We start from the raw sequence: 15306 nt of genomic DNA on the forward strand, positions 1-15306 counted from the left end.
CCTGCATGTTCAAATACCTGTTTTTTTTCCAAGCTACACTAGATCTGTTATAGTGTTTTCTAAAGATCCAGAAGGTTGGCTAATGTTCCCAAGATAATCATAGTGGGACAAAGGCATGATCTTTTTATTGACAGCATAGTCTGCCTGCACTAAGCATATACAAACTGGAAGTACTTAAAGGTCACTCATCAGCAAATACTGCCAAATGGCCTATATCAGGAGGTTTCTAGATGGGTGTCCTGGTCTCATAAAACAAACAAACAAAAAATCCTTTACCCACATGTATAAATAGTATAAATAATTAATAATATAGCTAAATTCCATTAAGCTACCACTTACTTTGATAAGAACAAGCTAATAATGGGTTACTTGATGCAAATAAATTATTTTTCCAATGTAGTTTGTGGATTAAAAGGAAAAAAAAAAGTTGTCTTCGAGCTTACTGTTCCTTGTGAGGTAGGTCCTATCAGTCTCAAATCGTGGATTCTGGTGTTCTTTAAGTCTAGTTCTTGGTTATTACTGTGAGTGAATTAGCAGTGGTTGAGAGAACAGGAAGCAGAGTCTGCCAAATCATTTTCTAGTTCGTAAGTAGGTCGACCTTCAAGATACATGTTTTTGTTTCCATTTGGAATAGTTAAGAACAGGGGTGTCAAAAAAATGGCCCACAACACTTCTGGATGCAGCCCAACCCAGATTAATGTGTAATTGGGGAATATTTAAAATAAATAAAAATGAATAAAGCAAAAGATAATATTATATTTTAAAACTAAGTCAATATGTGACCCACAAGGATTCTTATGTACCATTGAGTGGCCCCTTTTCTATTGGAGTTTGATATCACTGCTGATGAGGATGTATGGCACAAGCAAGCCAGGCTCTCCCAAAGAGAGATTAAGGGAAGGATCAGTTCTAGGCTCCTCAAAGAAGACAGAATAGAACAGGGAAGGGTTCTTAACCTGAGATCAATGAGCTTTTAAAAAATATGTATTTTGGTAACTATTTCAATGTAATTGGTTTCCTTTGAAATCAGCCCTACCTATTTAGTCTTTGTACTTTGTAATAAAAACATTATTCTGAGAAGTTACCCATTAGTTTCCCCTGAATACCAAAAGGGTCCATGGAACAAAAGGAACCCCTGGCAGAGCTTTATTAGTTCCGAGGCTCCTCTTTTGGCCTCCCAACTTACTCCCTATGGTTCTAAAATTCTGTTGTGAAATGGCCTTTATGTTAAGATTTTGATAATCCTATGAATTCTCATTAGCAATTACAGTGAAAACCTATAATTTCAGTAAACCACTCCCAAGGAGGAGAAGTCCAAGTTCAGCCAGGTACTTGTACTCCTCAGAGAAGTAACCATATCTCTAGCCATGGGTATGATAAAGGTGCCCAAGTTCTATCAGCCTTTGAGTGTTGTGTCAGTAAGCTGGGTCATCTAGTAATGGCAGATCCACCAAAGAGCATAAATTAAGGATTAAAAGGCAAGTTAGTCTAGAACAGAGCCTCTCAATCTGGGATCCATGAACTTTTTTTTTTTAATATTTTGACAAATAGAATTCATTATGTGTTTCTTTTGTGATCCTATGTATTTTATCTTGTGCACTTAAAACATTATTTTGAGAAGGCATCCACAGGCTTCACTAGACTGCCAAAGACTGCCATGATACAAAAAAAAAGTTAAGAATCCCTGATCTGGAGAAAGCATCCACAAAGCAATACTCCAGCCATTGTGATCCAAACAGCATAGAGGGAAGGACAATAATATGGATTAGACCAAAAGCTGAGTGGTTCCCAATGATGTCAAGAGAATGCAGACCTTTAAAAAGAAGCCTGAAACTAGAGAAGTTGCATTGAGGTCCAGAAAAAAAATAAAGGGTAATCTTTTGCATGTTTAGGGGGATTATTTTTGTTCGGGGACAAGAAGAGAAAGGAAACTGAATATTTTTTTCCCATGTCTTTGCTAGTGAATAAAGGATTAAATGAACTGAGTTAAGTGAGCTGCGAGTAACAGGAGGAGTCAATTTCCTGTCTAGGCCCAGAATCCCATATGCTATACTGAAGTCCAGGAAAGCAGAATTTCTATATAATCATAGAAGGTTTCTCTGGTCAACCAATTATACAGCCATGAAACAATATATAAGAGCAAATCCAGAAGACTTTTTGGAAGAAGGACCTCAAGGGAAGAGGCCAATGATCTCTGTCTGGCAACAGACCAAAATGAGGTTCCTCTGTGACACTCTACCCTTTGTGTCCTCTTACAGGGCTTCACAGGAAAAATGGCATTTCAATACCTAAGAGCTGATGTGCTACTATCCGCTAAGAGGGAAGGATTAGGAGAAGAAAACCTTCTCTTCTCTTGTAAAAGATATAAGGTTTAGGGATCCTGGTATGCAATGAGGAGTAGGAGTGTTGATGTAGGCTGGTTGGGTTCAATCATCTCCTCCTTGGAGGGGAGGGAAGGGAAGCAACAAGACGTCAGAGACAGGATTCAGCAGCAGCAGCTGAATCTGATTACTGAATTCACATAGTACAGTCACATAACACTCAACATTTTGTATCAACCCAAAAGTGCTTTCTTCCTTCCATGTAACTGGAATATTTATACATGCATAAAAAATCTTTTGCCACAAATTTAAGATACCTTTGGACATGTGCCAACTTTTCTTTGTTCACTTCTCAGTATAAAACAATGTTACCTCTGACCTTTTCAGGCTATCTGGACTAAGCCTGCAGTTCTGGGTAGAGATGGTCTCTCCTAGAACAAATCTTTCAGATTCAGAATTAAGCTGAGACCCCAGGTGGTAGGGATACAAATGGACATATGTCTTCTTGTACCTTTTTGTATTCACCATAGGCCAGTCTGTTTACTATCATTAAATCATGATAGACAGTTAGACTAAGTATGGGGCTTTACCTCTCTCTATTCCCTGAAAAAGGCACCACTGAGCACAGACCAGGCAGAAAAAAGTTAGCAACCTATTGCTTCTTATGGCACCAGAGTCTCCCCTCCTCCAAAAGAAAATAATAATGGGCTGAGGAAGGAGAGGGAGTGTTATGGGTGTGTGTGTGTGTGCCTTTTAGAGAACTCTTTAATATCTTAGAGTTTTATTTTGCAAATAGTAGAAATTTCCTAAGGACAAAACTAGATTTTTTGAAACCCCTTCCCTTAACTTTATCTTAACAATGTTGTTTTAAGTTACAAGGTCAAGGATCAGGGGTGGGGAACCTGTGGCCTCAAGACCACATGTGGCTTTCTAGGTCCTTGGATATGGCCTTTTGACTGAATCCAAGCTTTACAGAACAAATCCTTTTAAGGGGATTTGTTCTTTGAAGTTTGGATTCAAAGGGCCACATTTGAGGACCCAGAGGGCCACATGTGGCTTTGAGGCTGAAGGTTCCCCACCCCTAGTAGATCTTTAAGAATCCTGAGAATCAAAACTCTCATCATGAACTGACAACTGAGAAAATAAAAAAAATTTGGCACTCTAAAAGTCACTTATCTTAAAATACAAATACACACACACACATTTAGCCATTGCCTTCAGAAAACATGAACTCTGCCACAGTTGCCATAGGAAAAACGTTACCACAAACTTTAAAATGTAATATAAACATAACTATGATTAGGATTGTTTAGTGAAATGTAATAAATGAGTATTATTCTTGTCATTAATATATATTCACAGCCACATATATACACATAAAACAAAAGGCTTTTGTTCTACAGTTACAAAATCTATTTTCCTAAAGTACAGTCAAGTGATTAAAAAGACATTTATAGATTATCCAATATTGCTTTTTTTAAAGTATAAAAGGAAAATATGGTTAATTAATCCCTTATATTAAGCAGGAAATTATACAGAGTCATATTATTTCTTCATATAGATATATGTCACATATGTATATGGCAGGGTACAAAGAGTTTTAAAAAACAGACATTACCAAAAAATGTATATTTGGTCACTTAGTTCCTTCCTGTCAATGAACTCTGCAAAGTATATGATGATTGAAAGAACATCCCTAAGATTAAAGAATCCATGGGTTAATAAGTTACAATATCTCAGAAGACTAATGCACATATTTATAGTATGACAAAAGCTGGCTGAATTTTTTTTTCAATAATATTGTTATTGGTTTAATTTCTAAATGAAAACATTTTCAATAATTTATAATGGTGCACCTGCCATTTAGCAGTTAAGAATATCACATAGAGGCTGTGTTAAAAGATCAGATTAAGGGCCTTCAGCCCTGGCACTGAGTGAGGATAGCAACCATGCAAGAGTGATTTTCCATGCCCCTGAAGAGACAGGAAATAGAATTCATCTTTCTCTAATAACCTGCCTCCTCCCCTCCTTCCAGATTATGGTCCATCTGGCCTCAGGGAAGAAGTGGGAGTACGATGCACACACAAAGCAGAGAAAAGAAAAACAAGGTAGAAAATGTTCAGACACCAACAGGAGAAACACCCTGATTTGAGAGAAGTAAAAGTATGCATGATAACATAGGTTTAAAAAAAGGGTTGGGGAGAGGGAATCAAGTTGTTAAACTGATAGGACAGACATGAATCAAGAACTTTGCCTACAAGATTTCCAAGCACACAATGAGAAAACGGACAACTATTTTAAAAATGTACCATTTCTCACTACTCAAGCTGCAGCAAAACAGGACGTCTCAGCACCTGCAAAGGCTCACTTCATCCTGAAGGCAACTTCATCAGCCAATTAAAATCAGGCATATTCTTCAGCTCCACCTAGGATATCTCTTACCTTGAAGGACTCTTCATAAAAACAGCCTAGATAATCAAACACTTTAACAACAGATACCTTTATCACTACCATCCTCCTATAACTCCAAAATGATCCTGGTCTGTAAAGCACCACGATTTGGGAGGTGGGGGGAAATGAAATGTACAAATGATCAGTGCGTGTGTAGCCATAAAGTCAACAAGAAAAGAAACTGAAAACCATCTCTGAGCAAAGGAAAAAAGCTAACCCTTTGGCCGTTCAAGGGAATCCTGTAAAACTTCAAGCCACATGATTTCTATTTGCAAAAGCACAGACCTGATTCCCTAGGGATAAGTGGGGTTTTCACTTTGGTCCTGGGCAAGGCTCTACCCTAGCCACATCTCTGCTGGTTCAGGTTCCTCCCACTACCCTACCTTGGAGCTCTTTTAATGACAGGCAAAAATGGCGTGGCCTGGGTCAAACAGGGTGCATGCAGTCAGACACTGTACAAGCTTCCTCAAACACATGCAAATGCACCCCCTCCACACTTCCACACAGCAATGCAGCAGCTAATGATGGTCACAAGCAAATCCTGAAGAGCTAATTGGGATATGCTTTCTGGTGGGTTTGTGACCATATGTAAAAAGAAGTGACCCCGTGGCAGCTAGATGGCGCAGTGGATACAGCACCGGCCCTGAAGTTGGGAGGACTTGAGTTCAAATCCAGCCTCAAACCAAACACTTGACATTTACTAGCTGTGAGACCCTGTGCAAGTCACTTAATGCCTAAAAAAAAAAAAAAAGTGACCCAGGATATCCTTTTCCACGTATGACTGAAGCTGATATCTGAACTTAGGGTCACAAACAGGGTTAAAGGTTTGGATACAAGGTCACTCTTCATCATGCTTCCTTATGATAGGCCATTTTACTTGTCCAAAGTTCAATTTTATAGTCCCTATCAATGGGTGATCTTCTTTATAGACAATCCTGCCATAGTATTTAGTCCCACACACTAAATAGTTTAAGTACCTGTGTACACTTGCCCGCTCCCTCATATTCCGAAGAGATATGCAAATGTACACACCCATGCACTGGCTGGGTGCTCACATCAAAGCACATGACTTCTAGCAAGCAGAAGGATGAACAGCTCTCTTGAAAAGCAATGATACCCTATAGAACAAGCAAAGGGTAGGAGAAGATACCTTGGTGCATTCTTGGCCCATGACACAAAAAGCTGAAGCCATTAATACCTAGAAAGGCTAATTTTACCAAATGAAGAGCTGAACAATGAGGAAACACAAGCAATGATAACTGCTACCCATACCCTCACTTTAATCTCAAAACTACTAAGAGGGGGAAAGCAGGAAAGAAGGCCCTACACGCCAGAAACAGACTTGTATTGCATATAACGACTGGCAACAAGACACCTTCCTTAGTGTTGCCCAAGAGTAAATCCCACAGTAAAACATAAGCTCAGATCCGGTTGACTTTCCAAGAGCTTTTGCAATGCACTAAAGTACCTGTCATAAATGCATAATTTTTAGGAAACTGATTCTTAGAGAATTAAGTACGTAATGAAACAATCTTCTATAGATTTTCCAAAATAAATAGAAACAGCATTAGAAAAACTTAATAAAGCAATAATTTTTAAAGCAGTTAGTCAAAAGTGGCATTACTTTGCTTACTATGCTAGGTGAAATATCTCCGTTTGATATTCCTTCTGCTAACTTTTAATGCCCATTATAAGAAGTATAGAAGAAACTTTGTCTTTCTGGTAATTTTTCAATTCACCCTATTATATGCCATTTTGACAAACAGGCATGATTCTTAGCAACACTACATTGTACATGACAGCAAAACATTTTAACAACTGAATTTCGCTTAGCACATTAGAACATTTTCCATTATATAAATGCATTTAAATTATATTCCCCTGAATTTTAATAAGGTGGTGGAGCTGGAATAAGAGCAGTACCTTAGAAAAATGAAATACAGGCACCAAGAGATTCAAGAAAGCTGAAAAATCAGCTCCCAGCCCCCTTTCTACAATACAGTACTACTGAAATGGCAACTTTAGAGCTAGGGCCTGCCATGAACTGCCTTACCTCTTGGGACAGGAAGGGAATGACTTGGGCACAGATAGCATTCAGCCTCTTGACAATTTCTGCCTGCAAAAGAGAAGAGGGAAGGGGAAAAAAGAACAGTTAGTTACAGATTGCCTAAATATTAACATGATAATATTAAGGCACAATTTACTACGGAATGGGACTGTAACTGGAGTGCTTTGCAAGTCAAGGAAGAGAAAAATCTCAGATAGAGGAGCCCTATTACCAACATGCAGTAGCAACGGTGCCACATTAAGAGCATGGCAATTCATTAGCAAGTATTCATCTTAAAAAGCCAACCTTTAAGGATACATACAGTACAACAGAGGATGTCATTTTTATTCCTGGAAATCACAGTTTCCACAGGAAATAGGGCCCAAGCCCATCCTAATTTGGGTTGTCATAGGACACTGAGTTTTTGGATAGTAAAGATACAGAACTTCCTCTCAATTTGTTATTTATTATGTTTCTATTTATGGCCATTGCTTTCAAAAGCCTTCAAATATCATAAAGCTAAAGAAAGACTTTCTAAGATGATCTATTCCATCCTATAATCCACAGGAAAAGCAGTACTTTATCTTGAATCAGTAACTCTTAAGAGTAAACACTCTGTTATTGGGCATTGTTAGGAAATAAGATGGTTTGGCTCATTTACAGCTGAACTAAGAATCATCACAATAACATAAAGAGAACTAATTTCCAGCAAAAATTCTATGTCTATGTTAATACTTAAATAGATTCCTGATCCTATCAGCACAGGGAACACTTCCATCAGGGGCTGACTATAACTGCCCAGCCACTGTTTTTTTCACGCCAGCTTGAATTGAGCTTCACCTATCCTTGAACATTCAGCAGGTATTTGAAGACCTTTCGGTGTTTGGGATCATTGTTATAAAAATCAATTATCAAGGTACAGTGTATTTATGGAAATTCTGGTTAACTGTGAGCTTCAACAGACAAATTATGAGACAACTCAGAGTTTAATGTAATAAAGCTAGAGTTCAGGATGCCTTAAACCAATTCAGTGTTATGACACAAAATCAAAACACACAGCATATTCTCTTTCTGAAAAGCCATACAGGACCTAATTTGTATTTTAACATGGTATGCTATAGACATACTTCAGTACACAATATATACATACATACAGACTAACATATGGTCTTATATTTTAACAGAAGGATTAGGAAGGACCAGGCTAAAGGAAGGTGTTGAGAGGTAGAAAAAGTACAGCAATTACAACTCCTGAGGCATTCCTTAAAATAAATTCTGCCCAGGGTCAGTTCCTCATTATATGGGAGGACACGGTGCTCTTTTCCTTGCAAAGTCATTATCCAAATGACAGAGACACTCAGACTTGTGCAATTTAGTTTTTCTTTCTTTCATCACCAACCTTTTTGACCTTGTAGCTATGCAATCTTTTAAATGCCAGCACCTTAAAAACTTTGCCTACCAAGCAAGAACACAAACTCACCATGAAGCTCTTAACACCATTCTAACCCTGTTTTCATGAAAGGATGTAGGGAAGGCACTGATGAGTACAGACTCATTAGTGCCACCAGGATGTAATTTAGTGCACTGGCTCTATAGAACACTTGTCAATCCACTAGGATTTAAAAACCATCACCCAAAGTTGCAATGGAATCACCAAACCACTCTCCATGTAGATGAAACACATCATGATACATATGGGGTGAAATTCCAGTGGTGAGCTAAGAAAATGAAGAGACATTTACCAAGCTAGTGAAAATGCATCTCAAAGGCATTCAGTTGTTAAGTTTTTGTAGGGAGAGGTGGAAGGGGACAGAGTAAAAAGATAATGAGACACTTTGGGGCAGACCAAACTAATGATTCTGATACTCAGAACCATCTGCCAGGCACATTTTCCTCATTATGTTGTTTACATAAATAAAATAGTCCCTTGCTAGGAGAGCTGAAAAATATGTGGGCACACAAGAAAATGGAGTTCTTTCATTTGCCTACACAATCCAGAGAATGAGCTCTATTCTAAGGAGGCTAACACTATAGAGATAGCTACTGCTGAAATACAAACTGATGAAAAAGAATTTATTTCCCTAAATGGGAATTTGCCTATTTCAGGTCTATCCAAATGTTAGCCCCAAGGACTTCTCCTCCAAAGGGAAAAAGGGCTTTTTATTACTGTACACAAGACCATACACAATAGACATAACAGAAAATAGGAGAAACCTTTCCACCTTTTAAAATGTCTTCTTTTGTATAAAGAATTTCATAATTTATTTTAGCTGCCATGTCAATGGATTTTTATGGCGAGTCTAATTGGCAGCAGGAGGGGGAAAAGTGTGATTTCATAAAATTAAGCAAGCAATTCTTCACTTTGAAAGCTAAAGTTGCCTCGGAAACAGCGCTGCTTCCACGGTCATCTAAATTTTGCCTCTTTTGTCCCACAGGACCAAGCTTTAGGGAGGCATCATTTATTTACAGGCCTTTCCACTGGGCTTCAGCTATCGGCCAATAATACTGTGGACACACACTTCTAATGGCCTGTGTTTTGAAACTGAGTCTAATCTAATGGCGCAGGGCCCAAACTCCTTTTTCAGCATAGCCATTAAAGGATGTAGGTTATTGCTGTTGTCACCATTGATATTTGTCATTGTAATGTAATTAGGGCCCTAAAATGATGCATTACAGCCCTTGGCACAGCTTCTATTAAAATCTTTTCTTCTGCTCACTGAACTGCGACCTGCTTTCTGATGAATAACAGACAGACAGCTTTAGGGTGAGGAGCAGATTCATCAAAGAAGTATTTTTCAGCTTTGGAAATAAAAATAAAAAGGCAACCTAAGAGGAAAAGCACAAGAGGGGATGGGGGGGGGAGATCCACAATACACATTTGAATTTCATCTGACCACTTGAAATTCTGATTGCGTCTGATGAATCTTGCTTAGACAATATATTCCCAGCCTTCAAATCACATGGTTAATCAGGGTTCTAATCTGCTATCCATCAGCCTATGCCAGCACTATAACTTCCAATCAAATTTATAGGTGATATGGGTCATGCATCCCTGAACAAGTACATTCACGGGTATCCCATTTAAACAGGCCCAGATTTTGAAATGCTGTTGTTAGGGTTACTGGATGTTATAATAGTATTCAATGTTTTATGAAAGCTCCTGATAAACAGCTGCTAAATTATTGCCTTTGGATACAGCATGATGTTCCAAAGTAGCATTAATGGTCCAATAAAAGGGTGATTGCTCATGCCAAAATACAAAAAAGGATAGTTTTTGCTGCCATAGTTTGTCAAATACGTTAACAAATTCTGACACTTCTATTATTTCTCTCCCAATATACCAAAGATACTTGTTTAGAAATAAAATACACTCAACATGTTTCCTCGCCTTCCACTTAGCACCATCCTACTTTTTGCCTCCCTTCCTGTCCATCCCTCTCTTCCTTCTACTATTGCCATTTAAAAAGAAAAAAAAAATCACAAAAGTAATTGGACTAGAAATGTCAAAAACAGGCAATTTCAGAGAAACAATCTGTCTTAACTGTACATTAAACACTGTGTGCATGTGAACACCAATGGTACTATCCCAAAGAAGTGACGGAGAAGTAGACTGGATAGTATAGCCTGTTATAAACTAAAATGGGAAATGACAAAGAATACAATTTATTTTCTTTTTATCTCTCTGCCTCAAAACTGCAAAAAGATCTACCTACTGTATTTACAATCTTGGGGAGACAGCTATTACACATCTGACCAATAATAAAATCAGTGTCAAAAAATAGCACCTGTGTAAAATTTAATAGCATCTAAATCAATTCTTTCCTTATCACAAAAATGAATAAAAGTAGATTTAGGCAAATCAATTGTACTATTGAACATAAGCTTGATTTTTAAAATGTCCCTCCCACCACAAACGATTCTAAAATGTATAAAAGTTGTAATTCAGTTTTGCTTACCACATTCTCACTTCTTTATAAGTAAGTCATTCAGATTACAAAACATTTACTGTTAAGGAATTGCTACTGGGGGGCTTTGGTCCATCATACATATGCAAATACAGTTTCAGAAAAAATGTTCTCAAAGAATATTTATTTCAGTTAATTTCTTTGATATAGTACAACCTTTGCCAAAAAAAGATGAATCTCGCTTATTAGGTATTCACTAAGTATATAAACATGCACGACATCAAAATAAACATTTCAAATATTAGGGGGTGGGAGTGAAAAAGTTTATGAGACAGCACAGTGTGAAATAAATGAATCATATTTCACAGTGAACTAATTAACACACAAAGATTGCAATATATGTTTTATTTCAATCATGAAATCATTTATCTGGAACAGCTCATTACAGAATTTCAAAAGTATAATCATCGAATGTATTAATTATTTGCTTACACCTAGATTTAGGCATTTTGGGAAAATAACAAAAACTCCTGAGTGGCTTATTCATAAGGCAGTCGAGAGGTTAAGAATTATTCTCTCACTGGGGCTAATGAGTCAGTGTTATCTTTATGTTCAGTACAGCTCAACTTTACAGAAGAGCCATAAATGTTCTGAACCAAAGTGTTAAGCATGATTCTTCTATAAAGTAAAGGAGTGAGGAAGGCTCAAACTGTGAATAGACAATAACAAGTGTCTCTAGTGAATTGGTAAGAGTAACTTTGATGCTTCCAATTTGACAATTTATTTCATTTAAACGCTCATTGTGCAAAACATACTGTTCAAAACTTAATATAAGACAAAATGAAGTAATAACATTTTCAGAATCAATCTATTCATGTACTCAGTAGCTTTCTAGACTGCAAGAGTCAACTATTGAGACTTTTTAGAAAAAATTCTCCTCCCTAAGAAAATACCACCTCCAGGTTCGTTGATTAAAATTAAAATAATGGCCTTATGCACGCAATTGTTTAAAAATAAGACAACAAATGGAGAAGGGAGAAACTGTCAGGCACAAATGAATCTGAATGCTTGTTCACCTTTCCATATGCTTCAGAATGATGCTACTCACTCTAAAAACAGTCAACACAATATGGAAAAGGAGCTACATATGTATTTAGACCAAAGACAGGTCACATTGTAAAGCTAATTTCTGATATGTTTATTCAGTGCAGTGACAGCTATTTAGTTTGATTACTAAACTCTTCAATTAAGATTCTAAAATACAGCACACACTGGCATGTCCCCTATTTAATCTTTAGATAAATATCTAAACCAAAAAAGACTTGCCAAGTCTAGAAGGGTCAGTCTCCATTATGACTACCTCCCCCAAGGCCCCCAAGAGTTTAACTGTGACTAGGCACCCACCCCTGATGGAAACATCTTAAGCTCTGTCACTCAACTTTCTTTTTAAAACACATATTTATGGCATTTTTACTGCACAGTAAGCTCGCCATAAAGTACACAGTGCTTAGTTAATTGGATACATTAAAGAACTCCATTCACTGATTCTAACACTTTATATTCTACTTTCGGTCAAGCTTATGGCTTGGGAAGAGTGTGCTGTGGGGAACAACACATAAAAGTGATAAAAATCAATGATTTCTCTCACCTGACAATACCCATGACATCACTGTACTTTAAGAAACAAGTTCCAATTTGTTCCAAAGACAATGTTTCATTTTGCTAAAATTTTCTGCAAACATTTGTAAAAAATGAGTATCTATCTCCCTCCCATCTCTGAAGCTTTTTTTTTTTAATCTCTTGGAAAGAAATTCTTACTTAAGATAAATACCTAGTATCCTAAATACATCTTCTGTGCTGCAGTTATTATGTTTAAATACTGCTCCAAATGCTAAGAATGATTGAGAGTTATCAAGGTTGAGAATGACGAGCCTCATGCCAGACTGCCAATTACTTGTGCAAGGTCAAATCATTTCAGTCCTAAAGTCTGATAAACATTGTAACCCATTTTATCAAATTGTACTCTCTTTCACTTGTAAGGTAAGGGTGGAGGTTGGGAGAGAGGGAGGAGGAATGAGAAAGGGATGGCAGTGAGTGGAAAAAAAGAAAATTAACTTCTTTGGTAGGCTTAGCTCCTGCCTTCCTTCCTAGGTAGCAGGGTTGGGCAGTGACCCTTATTTGCTAAAAGCTTAGAAAGACTCTTGCTAACATTTTTCTTAGTTTATCAGCTGAGCTTTCAAAGCAACACCCCCTTCCAACTTCAAGTTGGGCATTTTTTTCAATACAAACATTTATTAGGTGCTTAAAAAGTCTGACTAAGGCCCTATTCCAGTATGCTGGTATTCAAGTTTGTACCTTTCAGTGCTGTTTTTAAATTGTTAGATTTGCGTTTTTAAGATCACTTATATGTGGGATCAGAGCCTGACCCCAAAAGAACTGAATTTCCTTACACTACTACTTTATTTAACATAGAAATCTAATCCTATAACTTATTTTGATTCTTCCAAATGATTATTACAGTTACGGGATTGGTAGAAAATAATTAAGAGCAAAGCCAGCAAAGGAGTCTTCTCTCCTTAAAAACATTGTCTCAGCCCAATTTTTTCCCTTCTGTGAAAGGAAATGAGCCAAACTATCCTTTACTTCTTAACTTCTTAATCATCATAGTAGGAGGAGGACAAGGAGTAGCAGTGGCAACAGCAGCAACTGAAGTTAACTATCTGACATTTGCAGAGCACTTCAAATTGGGCAAAGCACTGTACATCCACTACCTCCTTATAGCTTTATAAAGGACATACTACAGATGTTATTATCTTCATTTCATAGCTGAGGAAACTGAGGTTCAGAGAAATTACTTGACTTGCCTTGGGTCATTCAGTTGAACCCAGGTCTTCCAAGTCTAGCACTCTACTTATTTTACTATGTCTCACCACCTCTTCTTAGTTTTGCTCTATTGAAACATCATTTGAAATGTGGTCATTTTTGTTACATAAAGTTGAATTCCTGGTTTGTTTTTTTTAATGCCATCTGGCTTTTTTGCGTCAAGTAAGTCATTTGCCCAAAATCATGTAACCAATAGTCAAATGGAAACCAAAAACCAGATCTTAATGATCAAGGTCCCACAGAAGAACATCAAGTTGCCTGCCTAAGTTAGATTTTTGATACTGTCCATAAAGTTTAAAGTTTAGCCTGTGACAAAATTGCCAGTTTTTCCAGTAATGACAACAAACATATAAATAAATACTTTCACAAGGTTGGTAGATAGAGATTCAATACTGATAGGGCTCCACTCCATTAATACTCACACCACATGAAAGACTGTTCAAAAATCATGCAAGGATAACCAACACACACACACACAGACACACACACACACACACACACACACACACACACAAGCAATACTCCTGTATCTGAACAAGATCATATCTTGGGCAGGCTCTTCTCTGGGCCTAACTTCTGGCCAATAGGCCACTCAAAAAAAGCAAAGGCCAGAGTCTAAAAGACTCATTTGTATTCAAATCATCCACACAATGTTGATACATTTAAAGTAGGTATATTCACAGGCCTGGGGCCTTTACTGCTCAGTGTGGAAAGAGCACAAGAAATGACACTGTCAATGAATACTGAGCTGGGAGTCAGGAGCCCAGAGTTCTAGGTCTTCTTTAGTGGCTGATTCCCAGGAATCTTAATCAAGTCCCTTAGATTCTCAGGGCTTAGTTAGCTCCTGCACAGATAAAACGAAAAGATGGGGGAAGTGGATCTCATCTATAGATGTCTCCAAGCTCTGGCATTCTACAATGTACATGGCGCATTCTCTCAATAGAACGCAAGTCCCTTGCAGGGTTTTTTGTTTGTTTGTTTTTCTTTGTATTCCCAACTTCTAACACAGGTCCTCATACATAGTAGGCGTTTAATAAATGCTTTAATGTTTAATAAAGGCAAATGAGGTTGGAATTTCAACGATTCTCTTTCAGGTACACATACTTCCAAAGTGCCTAGCATTTAGTGGTGTTCAATAAATAAATGCTTATTGAATTTAGTTTCTTCTGAAGCAAGGCTTCCTTAATGAGAAAATGAATGAGATATCTCACAATTGCTTATTCCAAAATCCTAAGATGAAATGGCTAACCAGAGATTACCTGAGAGGCACGAGGTGGTAGACCACTGCACATGGAGTAGGAAAACGTGAATTCAAATTTGGCCTCAGGCACTTAATAGTCATGTGATCCTGAGCAATGCTCATTTAATCTCAATCTGACTCAAGATTCTTCAAATGTAAAAGAGATAATAATAGCACCCACACCATAGGCTATTTGAGGATCAGATGAGGTAATATTTGTAAATCGATTAGCACAGAGCCTGACACAGAGCATGCACTTAGTAAATAATTTTTTCCCCTTCCCTCCACCCCATTTGGCAAACTAAACAAACTGCCCTTATGACAGGGTCATAGGAAAGGAATAATAAGAGGTATAATTTGAGGGGTACAAGGTACAGAAAACATCTATTCCGTATGCTAAAGATATATTTTGCAGGAGGTATAATTTTTGAAAAATATTTTAAAGGCTATAAATTTTCA

At 37.4% G+C, this 15306-nt stretch overlaps 1 protein-coding gene across 3 annotated transcripts in view; it reads right to left on the reverse strand.

Moving 5' to 3' along the window:
- The window catches only part of LOC114025925 (transducin-like enhancer protein 4), a 160246-nt gene that overhangs the window by 113791 nt on the left and 31149 nt on the right, over positions 1-15306 (reverse strand). For all 3 annotated transcript variants that reach the window (XM_027839453.1, XM_027839454.1, XM_027839452.1), the window contains exon 5: positions 6826-6888. In XM_027839453.1, the coding sequence (XP_027695254.1) occupies positions 6826-6888 (63 nt within the window). The remainder of the gene's footprint in view (positions 1-6825; positions 6889-15306) is intronic.

This window comes from Vombatus ursinus, unplaced genomic scaffold, assembly GCF_900497805.2.
Source record: "Vombatus ursinus unplaced genomic scaffold, bare-nosed wombat genome assembly UNPS02014832.1, whole genome shotgun sequence".
Lineage (NCBI taxonomy): Eukaryota > Metazoa > Chordata > Mammalia > Diprotodontia > Vombatidae > Vombatus > Vombatus ursinus.